This window comes from Notolabrus celidotus, chromosome 21 (assembly GCF_009762535.1).
Source record: "Notolabrus celidotus isolate fNotCel1 chromosome 21, fNotCel1.pri, whole genome shotgun sequence".
Classification (NCBI taxonomy): domain Eukaryota; kingdom Metazoa; phylum Chordata; class Actinopteri; order Labriformes; family Labridae; genus Notolabrus; species Notolabrus celidotus.
In genome coordinates this window covers 28,525,320-28,550,782 of record NC_048292.1, presented here as the reverse complement: position 1 = coordinate 28,550,782, position 25,463 = coordinate 28,525,320, and the positions used below count along the sequence as shown (strand labels likewise).

General features: G+C 42.0%; 2 protein-coding genes and 1 pseudogene across 6 annotated transcripts; 2 read left to right on the top strand and 1 right to left on the bottom strand.

The window, feature by feature from the left end:
• The window catches only part of LOC117805455, a 7,821-nt pseudogene extending 3,434 nt beyond the window's left edge, over positions 1-4,387 (top strand).
• Positions 4,388-5,768: 1,381 nt separating this feature from the next.
• On the bottom strand, positions 5,769-7,102 carry lyrm5a (LYR motif containing 5a). Of its 4 annotated transcripts, none has more exons than XM_034673696.1 (3): positions 6,969-7,102; positions 6,671-6,742; positions 5,769-6,582 (listed from the first exon to the last, which is right to left on the bottom strand). In XM_034673696.1, exons 1-3 carry the CDS (start codon positions 7,071-7,073, stop codon positions 6,370-6,372), a joined length of 390 nt encoding a protein of 129 aa, XP_034529587.1. In that variant the 5' UTR covers positions 7,074-7,102; the 3' UTR covers positions 5,769-6,369. The 4 variants fall into 4 exon arrangements, with proteins under 4 accessions (XP_034529587.1, XP_034529586.1, XP_034529588.1 ...); XM_034673695.1 differs by having other exon boundaries at positions 6,939-7,051; XM_034673697.1 differs by having other exon boundaries at positions 6,892-7,008.
• cfap94 (cilia and flagella associated protein 94) lies at positions 7,074-25,426 on the top strand. Of its 2 annotated transcripts, none has more exons than XM_034673693.1 (16): positions 7,074-7,160; positions 9,779-9,863; positions 9,975-10,063; positions 10,182-10,286; positions 10,485-10,622; positions 11,086-11,220; positions 13,812-13,915; positions 14,440-14,598; positions 14,703-14,856; positions 14,937-15,027; positions 15,213-15,367; positions 20,420-20,579; positions 20,658-20,872; positions 20,955-21,113; positions 24,907-25,020; positions 25,116-25,426. In XM_034673693.1, exons 1-16 carry the CDS (start codon positions 7,119-7,121, stop codon positions 25,380-25,382), a joined length of 2,172 nt encoding a protein of 723 aa, XP_034529584.1. In that variant the 5' UTR covers positions 7,074-7,118; the 3' UTR covers positions 25,383-25,426. The 2 variants fall into 2 exon arrangements, with proteins under 2 accessions (XP_034529584.1, XP_034529583.1); XM_034673692.1 differs by having other exon boundaries at positions 15,210-15,367.
• Positions 25,427-25,463: the final 37 nt, after the last annotated feature.

Below are 25,463 nucleotides of genomic sequence, written 5' to 3'. Positions count from 1 at the left end.
AGACTGAAACCTAACAAACTAAACTTTCTGATAGTGATGTGAATTCAAAGACTGAAACCTAACAAACTAAACTTTCTGATGTGATGTGAATTCAAAGACTGAACCTAACAAACTAACTTTCTGATATGATGTGAATTCAAAGACTGAAACCTAACAAACTAAACTTTCTGTAGGATGTGAATTCAAAGACTGAAACCTAACAACTAAACTTTCTGATGTGATGTGAATTCAAAGACTGAAACCTAACAACTAAACTTTCTGATAGTGATGTGAATTCAAAGACTGAAACCTAACAAACTAAACTTTCTGTTAGGATGTGAATTCAAAGACTGAAACCTAACAAACTAACTTTCTGATATGATGTGAATTCAAAGACTGAAACCTAACAAACTAAACTTTCTGATAGTGATGTGAATTCAAAGACTGAAACCTACAAACTAAACTTTCTGATATGATGTGAATTCAAAGACTGAAACCTAACAAACTAAACTTTCTGTTAGTGATGTGAATTCAAAGACTGAAACCTAACAAACTAAACTTTCTGATGTGATGTGAATTCAAAGACTGAAACCTAACAAACTGAACTTTCTGTTAGGATGTGAATTCAAAGACTGAAACCTAACAAACTAAACTTTCTGATGTGATGTGAATTCAAAGACTGAAACCTAACAAACTAAACTTTCTGTTAGGATGTGAATTCAAAGACTGAAACCTAACAAACTAAACTTTCTGATATGATGTGAATTCAAAGACTGAAACCTAACAAACTAAACTTTCTGATATGATGTGAATTCAAAGACTGAAACCTAACAAACTAAACTTTCTGATATGATGTGAATTCAAAGACTGAAACCTAACAAACTAAACTTTCTGATGTGATGTGAATTCAAAGACTGAAACCTAACAAACTAAACTTTCTGATATGATGTGAATTCAAAGACTGAAACCTAACAAACTAAACTTTCTGATGTGATTTGAATTCAAAGACTGAAACCTAACAAACTAAACTTTCTGATATGATTTGAATTCAAAGACTGAAACCTAACAAACTAAACTTTCTGATATGATGTGAATTCAAAGACTGAAACCTAACAAACTAAACTTTCTGATAGGATGTGAATTCAAAGACTGAAACCTAACAAACTAAACTTTCTGATATGATGTGAATTCAAAGACTGAAACCTAACAAACTAAACTTTCTGTTAGGATGTGAATTCAAAGACTGAAACCTAACAAACTAAACTTTCTGATATGATGTGAATTCAAAGACTGAAACCTAACAAACTAAACTTTCTGATATGATGTGAATTCAAAGACTGAAACCTAACAAACTAAACTTTCTGATATGATGTGAATTCAAAGACTGAAACCTAACAAACTAAACTTTCTGATGTGAATTCAAAGACTGAAACATAACAAACTAAACTTTCTGTTAGGATGTGAATTCAAAGACTGAAACCTAACAAACTAAACTTTCTGATATGATGTGGATGCAGATGTATTTTATGGAGTTCTATGCATTTCCCTTGCTGGAGTGGCTTCTGTCTTTGGAGGAATGATGCAGGTAAAGGTTAATACACAAGCATTGCAGTTCTGTTAAATGAAAACAAATAATTTATTGGTACTTAGAAAACCTTTGTGTTTCTCCTTGAACAGGCAGCTGCCACCATCGGTGGTGTCACATTAGGCCCTGTACTTGGTGTCTTCTCTTTAGGAATCCTGTTTCCATTTGTCAATTCCAAAGTAAGGACGTCCTTTTATATGACTTTTTATCTTTTAGTTTTGTTCCTTTCACTTGATAAAAATGTATCCTGCAAAATATTAAATAACTATTGTTGTCTGTTTCTTTATTTCATGGGTAGTGGTGAACAATGATATGAGTTAATAGAGACAAAATCAAGTACATATAAAATGCATTAAGCGGCAACCAGACAGCATTTCTGTACCTTGAAGCTCATGAAAACTTTGTTTCTCTAAAACTTGAGATTTTAATGACATAATGAGCAACTATCAATTGTCAAGTGTGATGAAAAACGAGGTCACATTTTCAATCACACAATAGTCATGCACAGCTGTGTAGGAGTGTTGATCTTTGTGAAAGTATTGGGATTGAGGTTTACTTTCCACCCTGTTTTTAATCCAGGATTTCTGCATTATCCTTTAAATTGTTGGATTAATCTGATCACTTGGGTTTGATTTCTACAGGGAGGTTTGTCAGGTCTGTTGTCAGGCTTGGTTGCGTCCTTGTGTGTTGTTGTTGGATCTTTTATCTACCCGCCCCCTCCCTCCATGACTCGACCTCTGCCGTTGTCCACAGAGGGTTGTAATTTAACCGCTTCAGAAGGCTTTAACTGGACCTCCACTGCTGTGACAACAGAACCAAGCTTCACCACTACACCGAACAGCGATAATGGGTAAGTGTGTAACCAACTGGAATGAATAGTTGCATTTCATAAGAAACAGAATTGGAACCAGAAATATTTTGGGAAGTTTGGGAAAGCACTGTGAGAGCAACAGAACACTAATCCTGGTTCCATATTGATGCAATGTTTAGCTTTCTAAGAAGCCATAAAGGGCAGGTTTGCTTTCAAGGACAAATTATGATCTATGAATGACAGCTCCATGAGACCTGGTGATTCGATTGTGTACATACGCATCTCATTCCTTATTACCTTTATATTGCCTTGAAATTCATGGACGCAAGATGGTGAATCTCCCCTAATCATAATAAGAACTGGCTCAAGATCAAGGAGCCCAAGTTTTATCCCCTGCATTAACTCAAAACAACCAAGAGTATGGTCAGGTTATGCAATCCTAGAAATCCAATCGTGTGTTAGAGTGAGGCTAATAAAATGCATATCATGTTAAGATATGAGAGACAAGTGAGCGTTCCCCTGACTCTTCCTGTAAAACCACAAACAGACCAAAGCTCTCCCTCAATTAATAAAGTTATCTTATCAGAAAAAGTGTGATGTCATAGCAAGGTTACTCTTGACTTTGATTGGTATTTGGGTCTCTGGGATGGAATTCAATCAGGATCACTCAGACGATATGAAATCATCAGACCTGTTGTATTAACTAGATGCCAAAACAACACTGATGACACATCGTGATCCCTGACTTTTACCTTCCACCGAATTGGAATTTCTGTAACCTGTCCAAATAGGTCCATTAGGTCTGACACTGTATACTAAAGCAAGACAGGTATTTTAACTAGACCAGTGTGTTTATCTTTACTACCTTGAAATGTTGCGACTCCAAACTTCCTGCAGTCTTCTTCAGAAGAGTCATGCGTTGTTGTTGTTGTGACGTGTCTGTCAGCTGATTTATAGAGGTTTGGCCGTCCTACCTGATACAGCAGGACGACCACACCCCCTGTTGTCTGGCAGTCCTGCATCCCAAGTGTGTGACAACATGTAGGCCCCTTCATCCTGGATCACTGTCCTCTGATCTCGCTTCCTGTTCTCTACAGCCTCCCTTATCTAACACTGGTATCTGTTGCTCTTGGAGTGGATTACCTTGGCCTTTTCCCAGTCCATGATGTGATTTTCCCTCTTGCAGAGGTCTGAAATGGCTGATTTGGCTGTTTTGAGATTTTCTTGGTCTGCTTTTTGCTTTAAAAAAGCAAGCACCAAGGTAAAAAAGAAAAACAACAGTGAAATGCGTTATTTTCTATTCTCTTCCTCCACCAGTCATCCACCAGAAGAAGGCTGGCACTCTCCCTCCTATCTTTACTACAGTCTCATTGGTACTGTAACAGCCATCATTGTGGGGCTGATCATCAGCCTGCTTACAGGTACAACAATACTCTATTGTTGGCTCTGTTGGAGTATAAAGATCTGTTCTGTGAGCTAGTTCTGTTTTATTCTGACAGTGTTGTTCCTTTCAGGAGGCTGGAGGGAGAAGGTAGATTCAAGGCTCATGCTATTGAAAGAGGACACAATCACGTATCATCTCTTCAAGTGTTTCTTTGACAGAGTGAGTGCTGCAGCAGGAATACAGTGAGAACATCTTCAGACTGATAACACCTGCTGATTCTGCTCTGTACTCTTACCTCAACAGGTCATTAGAAGAAAAGTGGAGGTTTACCAAATGGAGGAATCTGAGAAGGAAGTTGGAAACACAAATCCTGCTTTCAGTGACGCTGACGTTGACCTACAAAATTTGTAATCACATGTAACAACAAATGCATAACATGTCTATTTTTACCCTATTTCTCAGTGACACAACTGAACTAAGGTTTTAATTTGTGCTATTGCATTATTCGACCCTTTTATTTTCTTAGTTTTTCCCAAGTATATTGCACTCAATGTATGAACCTCCTTTTGTACCTTTTATACTGTATACTCTTGGACTTGGTGTGTAGTATAAAGTGTGTGTGTGTGTGTGTGTGACAGTAAACAAATGACAGTGTAAACGCTGAGTGCTCAGTGAAGAAACCCACCCTACTATGCCCTTAACTGATAAATATAGTAACCTCTCCCATGGCTCCTGACGTCCTCAAAAGCCTGAGATAGAAAGAACAGATGGGGAGCGAGAGCAAGTACATCACTGTAGTGAGCTCCTCCCTTCACTGATGTTTCCTTTAGTTAGGCCCACGACCATAGCTCACGACCCCTCGGAGAGGCTAAACAATTAACTCTGGCGTCCCAGATCAACCCTCCTCCATGCCAGCTCCCACTGTCCATCGTATCCACCAGCAGAACACCCCAATTGAATAACCCAACCCATACAGTACTGCCATTTTCAATGGACCCAGGCTCATTACATGCAAGCTTCAGGTAGTGACGAGACCAATACTACCTACTTTTAATTTTCCTCATTGTGGGACGAATAAAGGATTATCTGTACTCTAGCCTCTGGCCCCTAGCAGCCCCCACCACCCAACATACAGCAAGAAGAGTCTGATAATAGCCTAGACCGGCATTTAATCTTGGCTCTGCCTCCCCTGTCTTTTAATATCTAGTTTGCAATCATTCTATATTTGTATAGCGCCAAATCACAACAAATGTTATCACAAGACGGTTTTACAAACAGAGCAGGTCTAGACCACTCTATGTTAAATTGTGAACAGAGACCCAACACCAAGACAGGATAGGACTCAGTCTGACCCCACCTTAATCCACCATGAGCATTGCACATCGCAGTATTTAGCTAGTTACAGTGGAGAGGAAAAACTTCCTTTAACAGGCAGAAACCTCGAGCAGAACCAGACTCGTGTTAGACAGACATCTGCCTTGGGGTTGGAAAGAGGGATAGAGGGAGAGAGAGAGAGAGAGAGAGAGAGAGAGAGAGAGAGATGATAGTGATGAGATGAATAGTAGTAGTAGTAGTAGTAGTAGTAGTAGTAGTAGTAGTAGCTGTTGCTGCTTGAGTCCAGCATGTCCCTATCAGCTGAAGTCTGGAATGTCCACTCATCCCTGCCGGTCTAGGCTGTGTGCTCTACCTCCCCCCTACTGAATATTTCCCTAATTCTGTTTTTGTCCCAAACTGATATTACTCCTCCCTCCTCCTAATCCAGATCCACTGACTAGTTTTAACTGCTTCTTCTGACATTTATTTTACTGTCTTTTGCTAATTCTGTCCACGCACTCCCAGTTCTCCCAGTAATGAGATAGTTGATCGTGCTATAAACCCTCTACATCCTACTTCTACTGGACAAACCCTCACCATCCAACCTCGCTGTTCTGTTTCTGCTGTCCACTCTGTGGACCTAAGCTTTTCCCTTTCATAAGCCTCCCACCACTAATAATTGACAACACAAGAAATCCGTTTGACATATAGTTTTATTTATCTCTAATAGTGCAAGATCCATAGTCATGTACATTCAGTCCATTTAGTAATGACATTGAAATATAAAATGAAATGAACATATTCAGTCAGTTGAATGCCTGTAGTCCATTACAAAGGGATATTCACAGTTAATTGCAGATTAGGTTCAAGGCTGCTGTAATGGAACAATAAAAACTGCTTACAGTTATAATCTGATTGTTCGTTTCAACATGGACGTTTCATTTATCATCTTGTTTTCAACATTTCAATCAGAGTACATTAAAGAGCTCCCAGTGGGGCTGACTGTCTACCAAATGTGTAAAAACCCCACATCAGGAAGGCTAGAATGTTGGTGATTGAACAGTATTGTTTTATAACACTGGCCTTTAAGGTAAAGATACTGTACAAGGAAAAAACACATTCTGCAACAGCTTCCTCAGCATCACCCTGCAGCTGCTTTCTATGGGGAACTGTTTGGACTTGCAGTGCAACATGTACAGAATGGCATTGTGGACGTGGAAATATGACACATTATGAATAAGAAATTGAACTTAAAGTCACTGATTGAGCTTCAGCCTGGAGTAGCTGTTTGTGTGTTTATTCTTCTGGGTCATAATACCTTTTCTTCATTGCTCGATATTTTCTGAGGAAATAAAGGGCCTCGAGTTCCTTGATGACAAAATCTCCACGATCCACCAACTTTTTAATCTTTTGGGGATCTGCCTCGTCCTTGTTCTTCATGAAGGCTGACTTCAGGCGCTCTCTGAAGTAAGCTGCTCCCTTGGGGTACTCACGGCCAAGATACAGCAGCTTTGGAGAGGGGGGGAACACATCATGAGGGTCAAAGGAGGGGAAACAACAACCACCGCGGATGTACAGGAGACAATGTTTCACTTACTGTTTTGTATAGTTTTATAACCTCACCCCTGAAAGGGTTGGCCATGACAGGAACGAGGAGTCCTATACACCTCTGAAAAGATCAGAGCGAGAAAGAAACATTACTTTTACATGACAGGAGAAACAGAAACATGTGGAGGACTACTGTCAGACGAACTACAGAATTAGCCCCAAAGACAGCAGTCTGGTATTAGCTTGTTTGCTACTTAGCATTTCACACACTATGTTTCTCCCAGAGGCGACATATAACCTCATGAATCTGCATTCACATTCTGACGGGGTTCGTTAAGTTCATTTACTCTGGTGGTGCTGTTTGAAGAAAGGAGGGAATGAAGAAACCTCTTCTTTGTCCTTAGACTAATATTGACTGCTCCAGGTCTCCGTACTGTCGTACGTCGCTTCATTCTGTCGTAAATACAAACAGACAACGCGCATGCGTCAGAGTTTCTATGGTTACCCGGACGCTCTACAGCTTTACAATATTAAACATGGTAAGTTTGATCATTTTGGCGAGTTAAACACATAATTTATGGTCTAAATGATATCATATTGAATGTTTCAAAAACACAGGCTTCATATTAGTCAAAGTTACTGTTTATTATTGATAAATAATACCCAAAATATGGATCCAAGTATCTTACTCCACTAAAGTTCAACAGGCTGTAACTAAAGTTAGCACAGAATATTAATAAGTCAAAGCTCATCTCTTAAGTTCTGTGCAGTTCTTTGTCTTTACTTTAATGTTAGTATTAGAGAGCACTAACATTTTGAAAAGTAACTCAAGAGCTTCCTTTTTAGTCTCGCTTTAGTCTCATGTAAGGGATAATGTTAAGTTAGCAGGTTGTTGTTGGATAAAGAGTCCCACCGCTCATGGTTTAAGTTTCTATCTATCTATATCTATCTTCATTTATTCATCTATTATCTAGTTCAGATTGTAGTCACTTTTTACACTGTCTTATTTTAAATTATTAAATCCACATATGGGTCATTGACATGTCATTGTCATTGACATGACCCATATGTCAGAATTTGTTATTTTGAAGACATACATCAATTGATTCTATCAAATCTGTTTATTATGAATACAATTTCAGTACATTCAAATATTGAGATTTATTTTATTTTGAAGTATCTCACCCGTCCGAGCAAGTGAACTGACTTAAAACACTATAAAAAAAATGTATTTTTATAATAATAAATTCAAATTAAAACACCATGGCATGATTTTACATATAATAGCTTTGAAATAAATATGATTTCATACATATGAATAGTTTAAAGGCACCTAGGTTATTTTGTCCAGCAATTTGCATGTTCTCAAATGTCAGGTTGGTACCACTGTACTCATGGAGCTTTTATTTTGAAAGTAAGTTATAATGGACTTCAACATATTAAATCATTCAGAGGACCCTACTAATTGTCGTGGCTGAGTTAAAAGGTTTGTAGATGTCTCTTAAATAATAATAGAAAAGCTTTGATCAACTTATAGGTGGACGGTAACACTTTCCATGTCAGGTGGTATAACCAACCCAAATCTGTAAAAATTATATTTTATACCTGGCCAATAGAATGCAAAAATCCTAATATATTGTAAAAAAATATATACTCACAAAGTACAAATATGTAGAGCACTGTAACCACTCTAAAGGATACTTCCTGAAACTTTCAGTTAGAATAAATGATAGGTGAGTTCATATATTTGGACATATATCTGGTTGAGCCGCCTGACATTTTTTGGGTGTTCAAGTTAAAAAAAAAGGGTAAAAAAACCCAAACTATTTAAACACTTAAAAAAACGTAATGTGTTCAGACAAGCCTTGTTTGAACACATTATTCCAGACAGAAAAATACGCATTGCAACTGTGATGGAATTCAGCAACAAACTGGACACAGAAGACTCAGGAGACTCTGATGGCTTACGTTGAAATAGTTTATGTAGAACTTGATCAAGGAGAAATAACACAACAGTACACAGGCAGGAGAGTGCAGTGCAATGCCAAGTCAGTTCTGCCAGACAAAACCCTTGGCATGGTATTTATTCGCTCTGAAGACGACACTAAAGTTAGATAACCATGTTTGGACAATAGGAACACAACAAGTAGGAAGAAGAGCTGTGCTCTAGTTCTGGAGACAGTAAGTCGACCATAACACATAGATAAAGACAGGAGCAGGGGGAGAGACCTTGACTACTACCCTGACACGATCTCGCCCGTAACAGATGACATAGGAAACAAGTTACTCTAAACATGACATTTAGACTGAAAGAATACAATAGTTAAACATTTTTACATACATATATATAAGACTATGAAAATTCCACGACAGCAACCATTCTGGAAATACTTAAAAAAAACAAAACTACTTTTTTGAGGCTTATTTGTCAACGACCCATATACAATATTAATTCAACTAATTTGTTTTATTTATTTTCTTTAACTTATTGTGGATTATTTCATTTTCTATTCAGTAATTAATTAGATCTTATCATTTTATGATTTTTACAGATTACCTTTCAGCATTTTAATATTTTATTCTGTTTTACTTTTAGTGTAGCATCGTAGTCTATTTACTTTAATCATTCGGTGTTTCTTTATCTTAGTCATTTGTTTTATTTGGGCGAGTTTCAACGTCTTATTTTACCTCCAGTGTTTTTTCAGTAAGATATCATGATAACGTTTCCTCAGTTCATTCAGCAACTTTTTTTATTATTATTATTATTATTATTATTATTATTAGTATTGTTATTTAACATATCATGTTCTTAACTTTACATAGTATTATTATTATTTTATTTTACTTTTATTTTAATTTAATTTTAATTTTTTTATTATATTATACATTTATTAATTATTTATTTTATTTTATTTTATTTTTTATTTTATTTTTATTTTTTATTATTATTATTAATTTGTTACTTATTCATTTTATTTTATTTTTATTATTTCTATTATTATTATTAATTTGTTACTTATTTATTTTATTTTATTTTACAAAGGTCTTGCCCTATGCCTTGAATTCTTGCATTGACTCTTTCTTTACTTTGTCATTCTGTTTTATCCTGTGGGGAACTACCCATGTTAAATAATATGTACTGGTTTCTGGTTTCAAGTCATCCAAAAAAGGACGGAAGCTGACAAAAGCACAGAAGGCGAAGAAACTCCAAGATGAAGAGGAGAGGAGACTGCAAGAGGAAGGTCAACCAGAATCTTATCTGTGACTATTCATTCAGACTGATATAACTAACTGCCTCTTTATGTCAAAATGTAGAAATGTAGGCCAACACTACATTTGCTTTTGTCACGCAGAAGACGCACGTGTACAAGCAGAGAAAGAAGAGCAGGAGAGATTGGAAAGAGAAAGAAAGGAGAAGGAGCTTGAAAGGCTTGAGTCAAAGGTAAGGCTCTCCTGTCAGAGGATATAGTCTAACTTAATCAAACGTATTAATTGAAGACCTGAACTGTAACTACTAAGATACATAACTTAACATTTCCATGGTGGTCTTTTGCTGACAGGACCTAGAGCGCAGAGAAGATGAGCTGAATGAACTGCGCCATCTACTGGAGGAGAATCATACTGCAGTAACAACATGGAAAGCAGATGCTTTCGAGACAGCCAAAGTTAGTGTTCCCATCTTACTGAACTGTTAAGATAGAGAAAGAAGAATATTTAATAACATTTGAAGAAAAATACAACTTCAGTATCTAACTGAATTACTATATGCTGACTGACTGACATTCCAATAACCTTACCCCTCAAGCAGCCCTGACATCTGATATCTGCAGTGCATTTACCCTTATCATGTTGTTTGTGTGCAGTGGGAGAAATACATGCGTTGTGATGGTATCCCAGACCCCGCGGTACAGAAGGATATTAACACATATATCAGCTTATGGAGGGATGACCCACATGTGGACATCACACTCGTGCTCAAGCAATGCAGTGTGGCTCTGCAGGTTTGTATTTGATCTTGATGTATATAAGCTTAGTGGATAAATCAGTGAAAAGTAAATGGACTCCACTTGTAATGATCAGTTAACATATCGATCAAAGGGGTTGCTTAGAAATAATACCTCTATTCTGCGCTATTAAACTTGAAGTTTTTATCTGTTTGTAATCATTGAAATCCTCACCTACATCCTGTGTGCTGTTCCACTAAGACATAATGCAAATCTGACATGTAGCCTGCTTTGTCTTATCATTAATGACTCATATGTTCTACAACATGGCTACAAAATCCAAACTTTGTCAAGTAAGAATGGGTCATCAAGATGAACACTATGACTTTTGAACACTATACAGAAAGCCTATGCATTTCAGTATGTCTTCAAATGTTGTGATTGCAATATCAATCTACCTGAAAGAGAAGGACTAAAAGTGAAGTCAAAACTATGTGCTAATGAATGTTGTCTCTTGTAGCTGGTGGAGGAGCTGGAAGGTCTGCTCAGAGATGTTACAGATCCACAAGAGGGCCACAAGTATCAGGAAACACTCATCAGTTTGCAGGAGCTAATTCACTCCAAACACCAGCTCACCACTGAGGAGATCCTCAAGGTACAATAGGTATTGTTTTACACTGTGCTTATACACTGCTGCAATGGCAGAGCAAGCCTTATTTTTTCTGACTGGGCTGGTCAAACTGGGGCGCAGACTTTTTGCAGGGGTGGCCAGGCGTGGTGAACATTAGGGGCTTTCTCCAAACCTAGGAGCGTTATCTCAGATTAATCACTACTTTAACTTCTGAAATAAAGCCATCTACAGAATGTTATGTTTAAGTTTAAGTTTACCTCATTTATTTAGCACCTTAAAAGCAAAACACGTTCTGCACCGAGGTGCTTCACAGGAACAGTCAGGCTATACAGTCATGGCCAAAAGTTTTCAGAATGACACAACCATTCATTTTCACAAAGTCTGCTGCTTCAGTTTTTATAATGGCAATTTGCATATACTCCAGAATGTTATGAGGAGTGATCAGCTCAACTGCAATTAATTGCAAAGTCCCTCTTTGCCTTGAAAATGAACTTTATCACCAAAAACACATTTCCACTGCATTTCAGCCCTGCCACAAAAGGACCAGCTAACATCATTTCAATGACACACAGGTGTCACACACATTAACACAGGTGTGGGTGTTGATGAGGACAAGGCTGGCGATCAATCTGTCATGATTGAGTGACTGGACACTTTAAAAGGAAGATGGTGCATGACACCATTGTTCCTCATCTGTTAGCCATGGTTACCTGCAAGGAAACACGTGCAGCCATCATTGCATTGCACAAAAAGGGCCTAACAGGGAAGTTTATAGCAGCGAGTAAGATTGCACCTCAGTCAACCGTCTATCCAATTATCAAGAACTTCAAGGAGAGAGGTTCAATTGTTGCCAAACAGGCGCCCAAGAAAGTCCAGCAAGCGCCAGGACCGTCTCCTGAAGGTGTTACAGCTGCGGGATCGGGCCACCACCAGTGCAGAGCTTGCTCAGGAATGGCAGCAGGCAGGTGTGAGTGCATCTGCACGCACAGTGAGGCGAAGACTTTTGGAGGAAGGCCTGGTGTCAAGGAGGGCAGCAAAGAAGCCACTTCTCTCCAGTAAAAAAATCAGGGACAGACTGATATTCTGCAGAAGGTACAGGGACTGGACTGCTGAGGACTGGGGTAAAGTCATTTTCTCTGATGAATCCCCTTTCCCATTGTTTGGCTTGCCTAAAAACACAGCCATGAATAAAGAATGGTACCAGAACGTCCTCCGAGAGCAACTTCTCCCAACCATCCAAGGGCAGTTTGGTGATGAAGAATGCCTTTTCCAGCATGATGGAGCACCTTGCCATAAAGCAAAAGTCATAACAAAATGGCTCGGGGAACAAAACATTAAGATTTTGGGCCCTTGGCCAGGAAACTCCCCAGATCTTAATCCCATTGAGAACTTGTGGTCAATCCTCAAGAGGCGGGTGGAAAATCAAAAACCCACAAATTCTGACAAACTCCAAGCATTGATTATGCAAGAATGGACTGCCATCAGTCAGGATTTGGTCCAGAAGTTGATTGACAGCATGCCAGGGAGAATTGCAGAGGTCTTGAAAAAGAAGGGTCAACACTGCAAATATTGACTTATTGCATGAATTCTGTGTAATTCTCAATAAAAGCTTTTGATACTTATGAAATGCTTCTAATTGTATTTCATTATACCATAGAAACATCTGACAAAAACACCTAAAAACCCTGAAGCAGCAGACTTTGTGAAAATGTAATATTTGTGTCATTCTCAAAACTTTTGGCCATGACTGTACACAGCCAGCATAAAAACAGACAGTATACAGTATAGAGTAAAAACTACAGAAAAAAAGAATACAATGTAAAAATAGAAACAGATTTCAACAGGTCAAACATTATTAAAGCAATGGAATAAAAGTAGGTTTGAGGTGTTTCTTAAAAGCCTCAACATGTTATGTTCTTGTATGTAGCTCTTAACTTTTAAAAGGTAACTCAACAGAGTGGCAACATTGAAATCTGCTGAACTTCATTATTCAGTCCAAACTGACAATTCAAAGGACCAACAAAGGAAAAGGTTTCACATTGAAATGCAAAAAAGCTACTTGCAGCCTGTTGAAACACAACCCAGATATTTGATTTAAATGTAAGTGCTGCCTATGACAAAGGCAAATAGCCAATCATGCTTTAGGATTTCACGGTGGCCAATGAGGTTACAGGGGTGGAGCTTTGTTTTGTACTTTGCAATGTCCGAGGCATCCATCCATTACCTCAACCACTTATCCCGTTCGGGGTCGTGGGGGCTGGAGCCAATCCCAGCTGACATTGGGCGGAAAGCAGGGTACACCCTGGACAGGTCGCCAACCTATCACAGGGCGAACATGGACAGACAGACAACCATTCACACACACACTCACACCTACGGGAAGTTTAGAGTGACCAATTCACTTGGTGAGTATATTTTTGGTCTGTGGGAGGAAACTCCAGTACCCAGAGGGAACCCATGCATGCACGGGGAGAACATGCAAAATCCACGCAAAGAGGCACCTGCCTGACCGGGGATTTGAACCAGGAACCTTCACCACCATGCGGCCTGTCTGAGGCATGTAATATATTTTTTGAATCCCTCTTAATTGTTGTGTTTTGTCTTCCTTAACATAGAAGGCCAGTGCAAACATTGACACAGAGACAGGCAACATGCAGACTGTAGTCAAAGATGACAACATTACACTGTGTCTCTGGGCCAACCTCAAGAAGAATCCAAGGTTTGTAGGAGATCTGTTATATAGGGCTTTAATTATAAATAAATCAGCTCATGTGGCAATGAAAGAGTGAGGTAATCAAGCCATTGTTAGTTAGCATGTTTTTGTTCTTGTATCTTATGAGCCTATGTAGTGCAGAATTTATCACATTGACCAAGTAATCATTGAAGATGTAGACACCAGTGCAGTGGAATCAGAAATCAAGGTGCAGGTGTTGTTTTTATAAGTCATATATTTGGGCATGTTCGCCTTTATTGATAGGACAGCTGAACAGAGACAGGAAATGTGGGGAGTAGAGAGAGGGGGAAGACATGCAGCAAATGGTTGAGGACAGAATCGAACCTGCGATCTCTGCGATGAGGGCTATAGCCTCTGTACGTATATGGGGTGTGCACTTAGACTGCAAGGCCAGTGGTGCCCTAAAACCAAGGTGCAGTTTTATGAAAAGTGGTGTGGTCACATTGTATGCATACTGTTTTGAAAGTATGGCTTTGGTTCCATTCTTCTCTTGTAACTGGACCACTCAGGTTTAAAGGTTTAACCTTTGAAGAAACAGGCCTTGGCTTTGAGCTTCCCAAACAGCTGGCTGTGAGCAATATTGCCGTCCGGATCCTCCACACACATTATGATCACCTGTCCATACTGGCCCGCATGACTCACCTGAGAACACACACAGCCAGCTACAGGTACGAATCTTAAATACTACTAATACTACAAATACTTCTTCTGATGTAATAATGCTGGTAACACTAATCCTTCTCTCTCTGCTGTGTGTTCTGTTTGGTCCCAGGTCTCTGGCAGGGGACGAGGATGTTCCAGCAGACGTGGATGAACCTGAGCAGGAGGAGACTAAAGAAGAAGAGGAAGTGAAGGAAGGTAGTGAGGCAAAGCAAGAGGGAGAAGACGAAGAGGTGCAGTCCATCCAGGGGCTTGAAGGGAGAAAGGTAAGGGTGATGCTGCTTGTTTAGGTTTGGTTACTTCAGTATGTTGTTAATTCTCATTGTATATGTACTGTATCGCACAGAGTGAGGCCAGTTTAAAGACAAGGAGTGACAGTGCCCAGTCTGTGGGAGGCAGAGGGAGCCAGATACAAACACAGATTGAGGCACTTGGTGGTACGTTGGAAGATGTTGTCTCTAAAAGTCATTTGACAGATCTGTGCAACAGCTAACGCAAAATATTCATGTTTTCAGTAATGTAGAGTAAGTTTTGTCTACATCAGTGAGTGTAAATATTGGAGTGCATCATTTAGAGGATAAGAAAACATTCAAATGACACTATTTTTTTCTTTCTTCAGCAGAGGGTGACTTGATTTCATCCTCTGTGCAGCAGACGAAGCTAAACCAAGGCGTGGTTGACTTAATGCAGTACACACCTCTGGGCGGGGTCTTCTACTATGATGTGTTTCATCTCCCACCACAAGCCCACCAGGTCAATGGCTGGGAAATAAGACAGGTAAATATCAGAGTTTCAGTGTAAGCTACTCACTAGAGAGTGACGTGGGAGTGGATTTTCACTCCTGTCCCATCCCACTCCCACAGAAAAAAATGTGTGTCCCGTCCCAATCCCGGTAAAATGACTCCTGCTCCCATCCCGCTCCCATTCAGAATGACTCCTGCTCCTGTACCGCTCCCATTCAGAATGACTCCTGCTCCCATCCCGCTCGCATTCAGAATGACTCCTGCTCCTGTACCGCTCCCATTCAGAATGACTCCTGCTCCTGTACCGCTCCCATTCAGAATGACTCCTGCTCCTGTCCCGCTCCCATTCAGAATGACTCCCGCTCCCATTGAGAATGACTCCTGCTCCTGTACCGCTCCCATTGAGAATGACTCCTGCTCCTGTACCGCTCCCATTCAGAATGACTCCTGCCCCTGTACCACTCCCATTCAGAATGACTCCTGCTCCTGTACCGCTCCCATTGAGAATGACTCCTGCTCCTGTACCGCTCCCATTCAGAATGACTCCTGCCCCTGTACCACTCCCATTCAGAATGACTCCTGCTCCTGTACCACTCCCATTCAGAATGACTCCTGCTCCTGTACCACTCCCATTCAGAATGACTCCTGCTCCTGTACCGCTCCCATTCAGAATGACTCCTGCTCCTGTACCGCTCCCATTCAGAATGACTCCAGCTCCTGTACTGCTCCCATTCAGAATGACTCCTGCTCCTGTACCACTCCCATTCAGAATGACTCCTGCTCCTGTACCGCTCCCATTCGGAATGACTCCTGCTCCTGTACCGCTCCCATTCGGAATGACTCCAGCTCCTGTACTGCTCCCATTCAGAATGACTCCTGCTCCTGTACCGCTCCCATTCGGAATGACTCCTGCTCCTGTACCACTCCCATTCAGAATGACTCCTGCTCCTGTACCACTCCCATTCAGAATGACTCCTGCTCCTGTATCGCTCCCATTCAGAATGACTCCTGCTCCTGTACCACTCCCATTCAGAATGACTCCTGCTCCTGTACCACTCCCATTCAGAATGACTCCTGCTCCTGTATCGCTCCCATTCAGAATGACTCCTGCTCCTGTACCACTCCCATTCAGAATGACTCCTGCTCCTGTACAGCTCCAATTCAGAATGACTCCTGCTCCTGTACCGCTCCCATTCAGAATGACTCCTGCTCCTGTACCACTCCCATTCAGAATGACTCCTGCTCCTGTACCACTCCCATTCAGAATGACTCCTGCTCCTGTATCGCTCCCATTCAGAATGACTCCTGCTCCTGTATCGCTCCCATTCAGAATGACTCCCGCTCCTGTACTGCTCCCATTCAGAATGACTCCTGCTCCTGTACCACTCCCATTCAGAATGACTCCCGCTCCTGTACCACTCCCATTCAGAATGACTCCCGCTCCTGTACTGCTCCCATTCAGAATGACTCCTGCTCCCATCCCGCTCGCATTCAGAATGACTCCTGCTCCTGTACCGCTCCCATTCAGAATGACTCCTGCTCCTGTACCGCTCCCATTCAGAATGACTCCTGCTCCTGTATCGCTCCCATTCAGAATGACTCCCGCTCCTGTACCACTCCCATTCAGAATGACTCCCGCTCCTGTACTGCTCCCATTCAGAATGACTCCTGCTCCTGTACCGCTCCCATTCAGAATGACTCCTGCTCCTGTATCGCTCCCATTCAGAATGACTCCTGCTCCTGTACCACTCCCATTCAGAATGACTCCTGCTCCTGTACTGCTCCCATTCAGAATGACTCCCGCTCCTGTACCACTCCCATTCAGAATGATTTCTGCTCCTCTACCCCTCCCATTCAGAATGATTTCTGCTCCTCTACCGCTCCCATTCAGAATGACTCCTGCTCCTGTACCGCTCCCATTCAGAATGACTCCTGCTCCTGTACCGCTCCCATTCAGAATGACTCCTGCTCCTGTACCGCTCCCATTCAGAATGACTCCTGCTCCTGTACCTCTCCCATTCAGAATGACTCCTGCTCCTGTACCGCTCCAATTCAGAATGACTCCTGCTCCTGTACCACTCCCATTCAGAATGACTCCCGCTCCTGTACCACTCCCATTCAGAATGACTCCTGCTCCTGTACCACTCCCATTCAGAATGACTCCTGCTCCTGTACCTCTCCCATTCAGAATGACTCCTGCTCCTGTACCGCTCCAATTCAGAATGACTCCTGCTCCTGTACCGCTCCAATTCAGAATGATTCCTGCTCCTGTACCGCTCCCATTCAGAATGACTCCCGCTCCTGTACCGCTCCCATTCAGAATGACTCCTGCTCCTGTACCACTCCCATTCAGAATGACTCCCGCTCCTGTACTGCTCCCATTCAGAATGACTCCTGCTCCTGTACCGCTCCCATTCAGAATGACTCCTGCTCCTGTACCGCTCCCATTCAGAATGACTCCTGCTCCTGTACAGCTCCAATTCAGAATGACTCCTGCTCCTGTACCACTCCCATTCAGAATGACTCCTGCTCCTGTACCGCTCCCATTCAGAATGACTCCTGCTCCTCTACCCCTCCCATTCAGAATGATTTCTGCTCCTCTACCGCTCCCATTCAGAATGACTCCTGCTCCTGTATCGCTCCCATTCAGAATGACTCCTGCTCCTGTACCGCTCCCATTCAGAATGACTCCTGCTCCTGTATCGCTCCCATTCAGAATGACTCCCGCTCCTGTACCACTCCCATTCAGAATGACTCCTGCTCCTGTACCGCTCCCATTCAGAATGACTCCTGCTCCTGTATCGCTCCCATTCAGAATGACTCCTGCTCCTGTACCACTCCCATTCAGAATGACTCCTGCTCCTGTACAGCTCCAATTCAGAATGACTCCTGCTCCTCTACCCCTCCCATTCAGAATGATTTCTGCTCCTCTACCGCTCCCATTCAGAATGACTCCTGCTCCTGTATCGCTCCCATTCAGAATGACTCCTGCTCCTGTACCGCTCCCATTCAGAATGACTCCTGCTCCTGTATCGCTCCCATTCAGAATGACTCCTGCTCCTGTATCGCTCCCATTCAGAATGACTCCCGCTCCTGTACCACTCCCATTCAGAATGACTCCCGCTCCTGTACTGCTCCCATTCAGAATGACTCCTGCTCCCATCCCGCTCACATTCAGAATGACTCCTGCTCCTGTACCGCTCCCATTCAGAATGACTCCTGCTCCTGTACCGCTCCCATTCAGAATGACTCCTGCTCCTGTACCTCTCCCATTCAGAATGACTCCTGCTCCTGTACCGCTCCAATTCAGAATGACTCCTGCTCCTGTACCTCTCCCATTCAGAATGACTCCTGCTCCTGTACCACTCCCATTCAGAATGACTCGTGCTCCTGTACCGCTCCAATTCAGAATGACTCCTGCTCCTGTACCTCTCCCATTCAGAATGACTCGTGCTCCTGTACCGCTCCAATTCAGAATGACTCCTGCTCCTGTACCGCTCCAATTCAGAATGATTCCTGCTCCTGTACCGCTCCCATTCAGAATGACTCCTGCTCCTGTACCACTCCCATTCAGAATGACTCCCGCTCCTGTACCGCTCCCATTCAGAATGACTCCTGCTCCTGTACCACTCCCATTCAGAATGACTCCTGCTCCTGTACCGCTCCCATTCAGAATGACTCCTGCTCCTGTACCACTCCCATTCAGAATGACTCCTGCTCCTGTACCGCTCCCATTCAGAATGACTCCTGCTCCTGTACCGCTCCAATTCAGAATGACTCCAGCTCCTGTACCGCTCCCATTCAGAATGACTCCTGCTCCTGTACCGCTCCCATTCAGAATGACTCCTGCTCCTGTCCCGCTCCCATTCAGAATGACTCCTGCTCCTGTACCACTCCCATTCAGAATGACTCCTGCTCCTGTACCTCTCCCATTCAGAATGACTCCTGCTCCTGTACCTCTCCCATTCAGAATGACTCCTGCTCCTGTACCGCTCCAATTCAGAATGACTCCTGCTCCTGTACCACTCCCATTCAGAATGACTCCTGCTCCTGTACCGCTCCAATTCAGAATGACTCCTGCTCCTGTACCGCTCCCATTCAGAATGACTCCAGCTCCTGTACCACTCCCATTCAGAATGACTCCTGCTCCTGTACCGCTCCCATTCAGAATGACTCCTGCTCCTGTACCGCTCCCATTCAGAATGACTCCCGCTCCTGTACCGCTCCCATTCAGAATGACTCCTGCTCCTGTACCACTCCCATTCAGAATGACTCCCTCTCCTGTACCGCTCCCATTCAGAATGACTCCCGCTCCTGTACCGCTTCCATTTTCTTTCTTTTTCTATTCTTTAGGCAATACATCCCTCAATGAACAAAGTGCATGAAGGCATTACCTTCACAGTTCACATACTGTACCTGAGTTTTGGGAACTTAGACCAGAGCACTCATCTCGGGTTAGGTGGACGTTCCACTTGTGATTTTATTCAACACTTCACTTTGACACCAGAGAGCCTGTTTGTTTTTACATTATTTGCAGACGTTACACAGAAGTGCTCCTCCACCTGCAGCACACTGATCAGGTGTTCAGGTCTGCAGCTTCAAAGTCATAAAAATAAAAATACAACTACACTTAATAATGAGGGATTCTGACTGCGCCAATGTCATACCGTTTACTGAGGACACACGACGACACGTTCATGAGCCGGAGTTTACAGAGGAAAAGAGGATTTAATGCACCGGAGGAAAAAGAGGAGAAACTTCAGAGGTAAACTGGAGAGCAGGAGAGATCAGAGTTACCTGGTGGTGCAGGTGTGTAAACTGTGTTTACAGTTTACACACAGTGAACCGAGAAAACTTCTCACTGTCACAAATAAGACTTAACTACAGTCCCTCTAGACCTTCGGTCTGCTCCCGTTAGTTTTTTATCCTGTACCGTCCCAATCAAGGGATTAATAGCAAATTTGACTCCCCCAGGAATCCCGCGACCCGTGGGATACCCATAAAAATGTCTGCCTCTACTACTCACGCCAGTGACAGCAGCAGAAGTTAACCAATCATAACACTCTCCATGCTCGTGTTTCCCTAGCTTCTAGACAAAGGACTACAGGTGTTCCCCTATCCTGTGCAGAGCTCTACATCAGATGAAAACGATGCTCTGACTTGCCCTCCTGTTGGTGTGACTGTGACGCTGCCTGAGTCTGTCGTCTTCTTGGAGACCCCTCAAGTGGCTCACTGGGACGTTGCAGGTTGGGCATGCATTGAAAATCTCTAGCATAGAAAGACAATGAAAACTAGTGAATGACATTTGGTTTTCTGTGATTCAGAAAAGCAGTGGAGGATGGACGGTATCACTGACGTGTCTTATGAGGAAGCAGAGGCCAAGATCTCATTTAAAATGGACTCCTTCCAAGCCTTTGTGCTAATGCAGGAAACTTATGTTAACTTCCCCTTCCAGCGCTGGGAGCTCAGGCCACTGGAGCAAAACTCAGCTCTTCTCACAGTCAACGGGGCGCTCATTGACATCAGTATCACTATCCAGGTAGAAGACTGAAACACACAAAACAAGAGCATCAGGATGTGGAGCTGTACTTTTCTGATCGTTTATTTTCTGTGACCAACAGGGGGATCAGTGCATGTTGCAGTCAGAGCTAGAGAAAGGCCTGTGTCACCTCAAAGGGAAGTGGATGAGCGGCCCCACTCTGCAGAGGGCAATGCTTAACGCAGGGGTCAACATCTTTGGGAATGAGTACACGGAGAAGTTTGTCAGCACAAGCAGCAAGGTTAGTATCAAAGCATGATTACAGATCATGAGTGTTGACAACATTTTCATCAACTAACAGCGATCCTGTGATGATGGTTGTTAGAAATCTGATGAAAAATGGAAGCTTTAGCATCACAGGAGTGCTGTAGAAAATCTCAGTGTGTCACTGCAATCATCTTGTGAATCCTCCTGGAATCATGGACACCTTTAAAAAATGTCATTCAGGTTAATGCAGTAGATGCTGAGGTGCCTCACTAGACTATTAAAAAGCACATTTGCAAAAATATTTAAGACATTTCTCTAAATTAAATTGTTCTGTTAGATTTCAAGTGTTCAAGATGTCTCTTATAGGAGCTGAAGGCATAGAACTGCCATGAAACTTTTGTTTTTAAAAGCTGCTGTTAATTTCCAACATTGAGAGTTTGGAACTTTATTGCGAGTGCTGAGATCTGGTTCTTGCTTTTGATGCATGTCCACTGCCATCTATACAACATAATATGTTACTCACATATCCATACAGTTCATTCTCTGTTTATTTTGATGCTTGAAAAAATCTGTCCAATGTTGTCCGAACTGAATATCCACAAAAACAACTTTAAAAATGCTCCAGTGATGGTGAAAAAACAATCAGCGTGATGCTCCTACTAAATCCACACAAAGAAGATGGATCTCCTCACCTGAGCATCACATCCTATGTAATTAAGATTAATTAATTAATTCATTGAAACCTGAAAGATTATTATTCTTTCTTTCTTCTTCGCACCTCGCAATAAACCCCAAATTTGCATGCCTCAATGTGGCCCAAAACTCCCCAAACTTCACACACTCATCAGGCCTGGTGAAACATGTGATATTTGTCCTCATTAAGTGCAGCTCAGCAACACCTGTTGCAAAGGCAGATCCTGCTTCACATATTTTATACAGTCTATGTTCACATCAGGCAGTGGTGACAGGTGTGTGAGGGCCCGTTCAACGCTGCTTCCAGCTTTAATTACATGTACAGTCATGGCCAAAAGTTTTGAGAATGACACAACTATTAATTTTCACAAAGTCTGCTGTTTCAGTTTTTATAATGGCAATTTGCATATACTCCAGAATGTTATGAGGAGTGATCAGCTCAACTGCAATTAATTGCAAAGTCCCTCTTTGCCTTGAAAATGAACTTTATCACCAAAAACACATTTCCACTGCATTTCAGCCCTGCCACAAAAGGACCAGCTAACATAATTTCAATGACACACAGGTGTCACACACATTAACACAGGTGTGGGTGTTGATGAGGACAAGGCTGGCGATCAATCTGTCATGATTGAGTGACTGGACACTTTAAAAGGAAGATGGTGCATGACACCATTGTTCCTCATCTGTTAGCCATGGTTACCTGCAAGGAAACACGTGCAGCCATCATTGCATTGCACAAAAAGGGCCTAACAGGGAAGTTTATAGCAGCGAGTAAGATTGCACCTCAGTCAACCGTCTATCCAATTATCAAGAACTTCAAGGAGAGAGGTTCAATTGTTGCCAAACAGGCTCCAGGGCGCCCAAGAAAGTCCAGCAAGCGCCAGGACCGTCTCCTGAAGGTGTTACAGCTGCGGGATCGGGCCACCACCAGTGCAGAGCTTGCTCAGGAATGGCAGCAGGCAGGTGTGAGTGCATCTGCACGCACAGTGAGGGGAAGACTTTTGGAGGAAGGCCTGGTGTCAAGGAGGGCAGCAAAGAAGCCACTTCTCTCCAGTAAAAACATCAGGGACAGACTGATATTCTGCAGAAGGTACAGGGACTGGACTGCTGAGGACTGGGGTAAAGTCATTTTCTCTGATGGATTCCCTTTCCGATTGTTTGGGGCATCTGGAGGAAGACTTGTTCGGAGAAGACGAGGTGAGCGCTACCATCAGTCCTGTCTCTTGCCAACAGTGAAGCATCCTGAGACCGTTCATGTGTGGGGTTGCTTTTCGGTCAAGGGAGTGGGCTCTCTCACAATCTTGCCTAAAAACACAGCCATGAATAAAGAATGGTACCAGAACGTCCTCCGAGAGCAACTTCTCCCAACCATCCAAGGGCAGTTTGGTGATGAAGAATGCCTTTTCCAGCATGATGGAGCACCTTGCCATAAAGCAAAAGTCAGAACAAAATGGCTCGGGGAACAAAACATTAAGATTTTGGGCCCTTGGCCAGGAAACTCCCCAGATCTTAATCCCATTGAGAACTTGTGGTCAATCCTCAAGAGGCGGGTGGACAATCAAAAACCCACAAATTCTGACAAACTCCAAGCATTGATTATGCAAGAATGGACTGCCATCAGTCAGGATTTGGTCCAGAAGTTGATTGACAGCATGCCAGGGAGAATTGCAGAGGTCTTGAAAAAGAAGGGTCAACACTGCAAATATTGACTTATTGCATGAATTCTGTGTAATTCTCAATAAAAGCTTTTGATACTTATGAAATGCTTCTAATTGTATTTCATTATACCATAGAAACATCTGACAAAAACACCTAAAAACCCTGAAGCAGCAGACTTTGTGAAAATGTAATATTTGTGTCATTCTCAAAACTTTTGGCCATGACTGTACACAGTGATGGACAAAGTACACATCTTCATTACTTAAGTCAAAGTATAGATACTCCAGGTCAAATAATTCTCCAATACATGTGAAAGTTGTTCTGTCAGATTATGACTTGAGTTAAAGTACTGAAGTACTTGCTTTTTAAAACTTTTACTTGCTGTTACATCATGTTTATTTAGAAACCATTACTTGAAATCTCTAAAAACTATACCATGTAATAAAACCAGAAACTGAGTTACTCCAAGCACAGACACCTTAGTTTGAAATGTTCATCTGGAATGAAACAAACGTTACGTAGCTCAACACGCTCTCTCAGGTTGGACAGTGAATGTTTGTTTGTTTGGGCAGAAACAGGGAGAACATTTCAAACCATACATATCATTCTTCATTTCAAAAACCTCTAACACGGGCTGAAGATATGACCATGGTGCTCAGGTGGAGAATTAGAGCCATCATTACCACCTCTACATGAACTGACTGATCTGAGTGATGCTCTGTGTTTGATATACAGGTACGACTAAACCACTGAGACAAACAGAACTACACAAACACAGTTTACTGTCTTAGGATCAGATTTCAGAAAAGAAAAGGACATTCATGAGCTGACTTCAAAGATAAAGTAGAGAGTAACTAGAGCACTGATAGAAATGTAGAGGAGTCAAAAGTACAATAATTGTTTTCTGAATGTTATGGAGTAAAAGGAATATGTTCACCAAAAAATAATACTCAGTAAAGTACAGATACTCAAAAAATGTACTTAAGTACAGTACTCAAGTAAATGTACTCTGTTACTGTCCACCACTGCATATATAACTAAATGTTTACCAGATGTGTATACATACTTATTTTTTTAATTAGTATATTTCATTAATTATAATCTTACTTCAAATGACCTTAACTACAATTTTTGACTTTCTCCTAAAAAATCCTTAATTTGAAGTGGCTTCCAAATAAATCATCTCAAACAGGCAATAAGACTCATTGGCCTCAAATCCATTCCTTGTTAAAGTGGATGATGTAAATGTAGTCAATTGAAGCCAGAGATTCCTCACTATATGCCATAGTGTAGCTCCAGACGTACACCAGGATACATTGCATTCCAGCAGCCTCGCTCTCTTCCATCATATACTTGGCACAAATACAGTTGAAAATGTAATCAGCACACATCCTTGTTTATAGCATCCATTACTCTTTCTTTTGTTGCGTTTCTGTATGATTTTTCCTTCTTTTCCCTCTCTTTCTCTTCAGGACCCTCTGATAGAGCATGCTGCCTACGAACAAATGGCCCTCTTTGCCTCAGCCTGTGCCTTCTCATGGAGCAAGTGGAATGCTAAATGCGGCGCTGAGCATCTAGTCATCCAGGTAGCTGCAGCTTAGCGACTCTAGCTTTCTACTTTCGATCCATGTGTAAGACAGTCCAAGATACCAGTTTATTGTTCCTCCTCTTCCCATGCTAGGTGTGTGAGCATCATGGCCCTGACCCTGTGCCCAGGGACTCGTGGAGACTCTACCTGCTTGGGGCTCAGAGGTTTCAGAAGCTTGAAATCACAGAGAGGAGTGAAGCTTTCTCTCCAGACCATTCTCCAGGCAGCGAGTTTCACTCCACCTTCATCCACATGCTCCAGGATGACATGAGCGCTGATGGTAAAAGAGAATCCAACAATCTGTTTGTGGATACAGTACAGAGTCTGCTCTGTGCCACCAGACCTCTGATGTATTCATGAGTTGTAAAATCACTTCAAATAAATGAAGACATTTTAAACACCAAGTGTGAAACATGCATTTGTATGAACACAAGAACACAC

Coding starts and splice junctions, on each gene's coding strand:
- lyrm5a (XM_034673696.1), bottom strand. CDS start 7,073: ATGAAGCGACGTACGACAGTACGGAGACCTGGAGCAGTCAATATTAGT. Junction 6,743..6,968: donor CTTCAAACAGCACCACCAGA/GTAAATGAACTT, acceptor TGATCTTTTCAG/AGGTGTATAGGACTCCTCGT. Junction 6,583..6,670: donor TTATAAAACTATACAAAACA/GTAAGTGAAACA, acceptor CCCTCTCCAAAG/CTGCTGTATCTTGGCCGTGA.
- cfap94 (XM_034673692.1), top strand. CDS start 7,119: ATGGTTACCCGGACGCTCTACAGCTTTACAATATTAAACATG. Junction 15,368..20,419: donor ATGGCTGGGAAATAAGACAG/GTAAATATCAGA, acceptor GTGTTTCCCTAG/CTTCTAGACAAAGGACTACA. Junction 25,021..25,115: donor CTGAGCATCTAGTCATCCAG/GTAGCTGCAGCT, acceptor TTCCCATGCTAG/GTGTGTGAGCATCATGGCCC.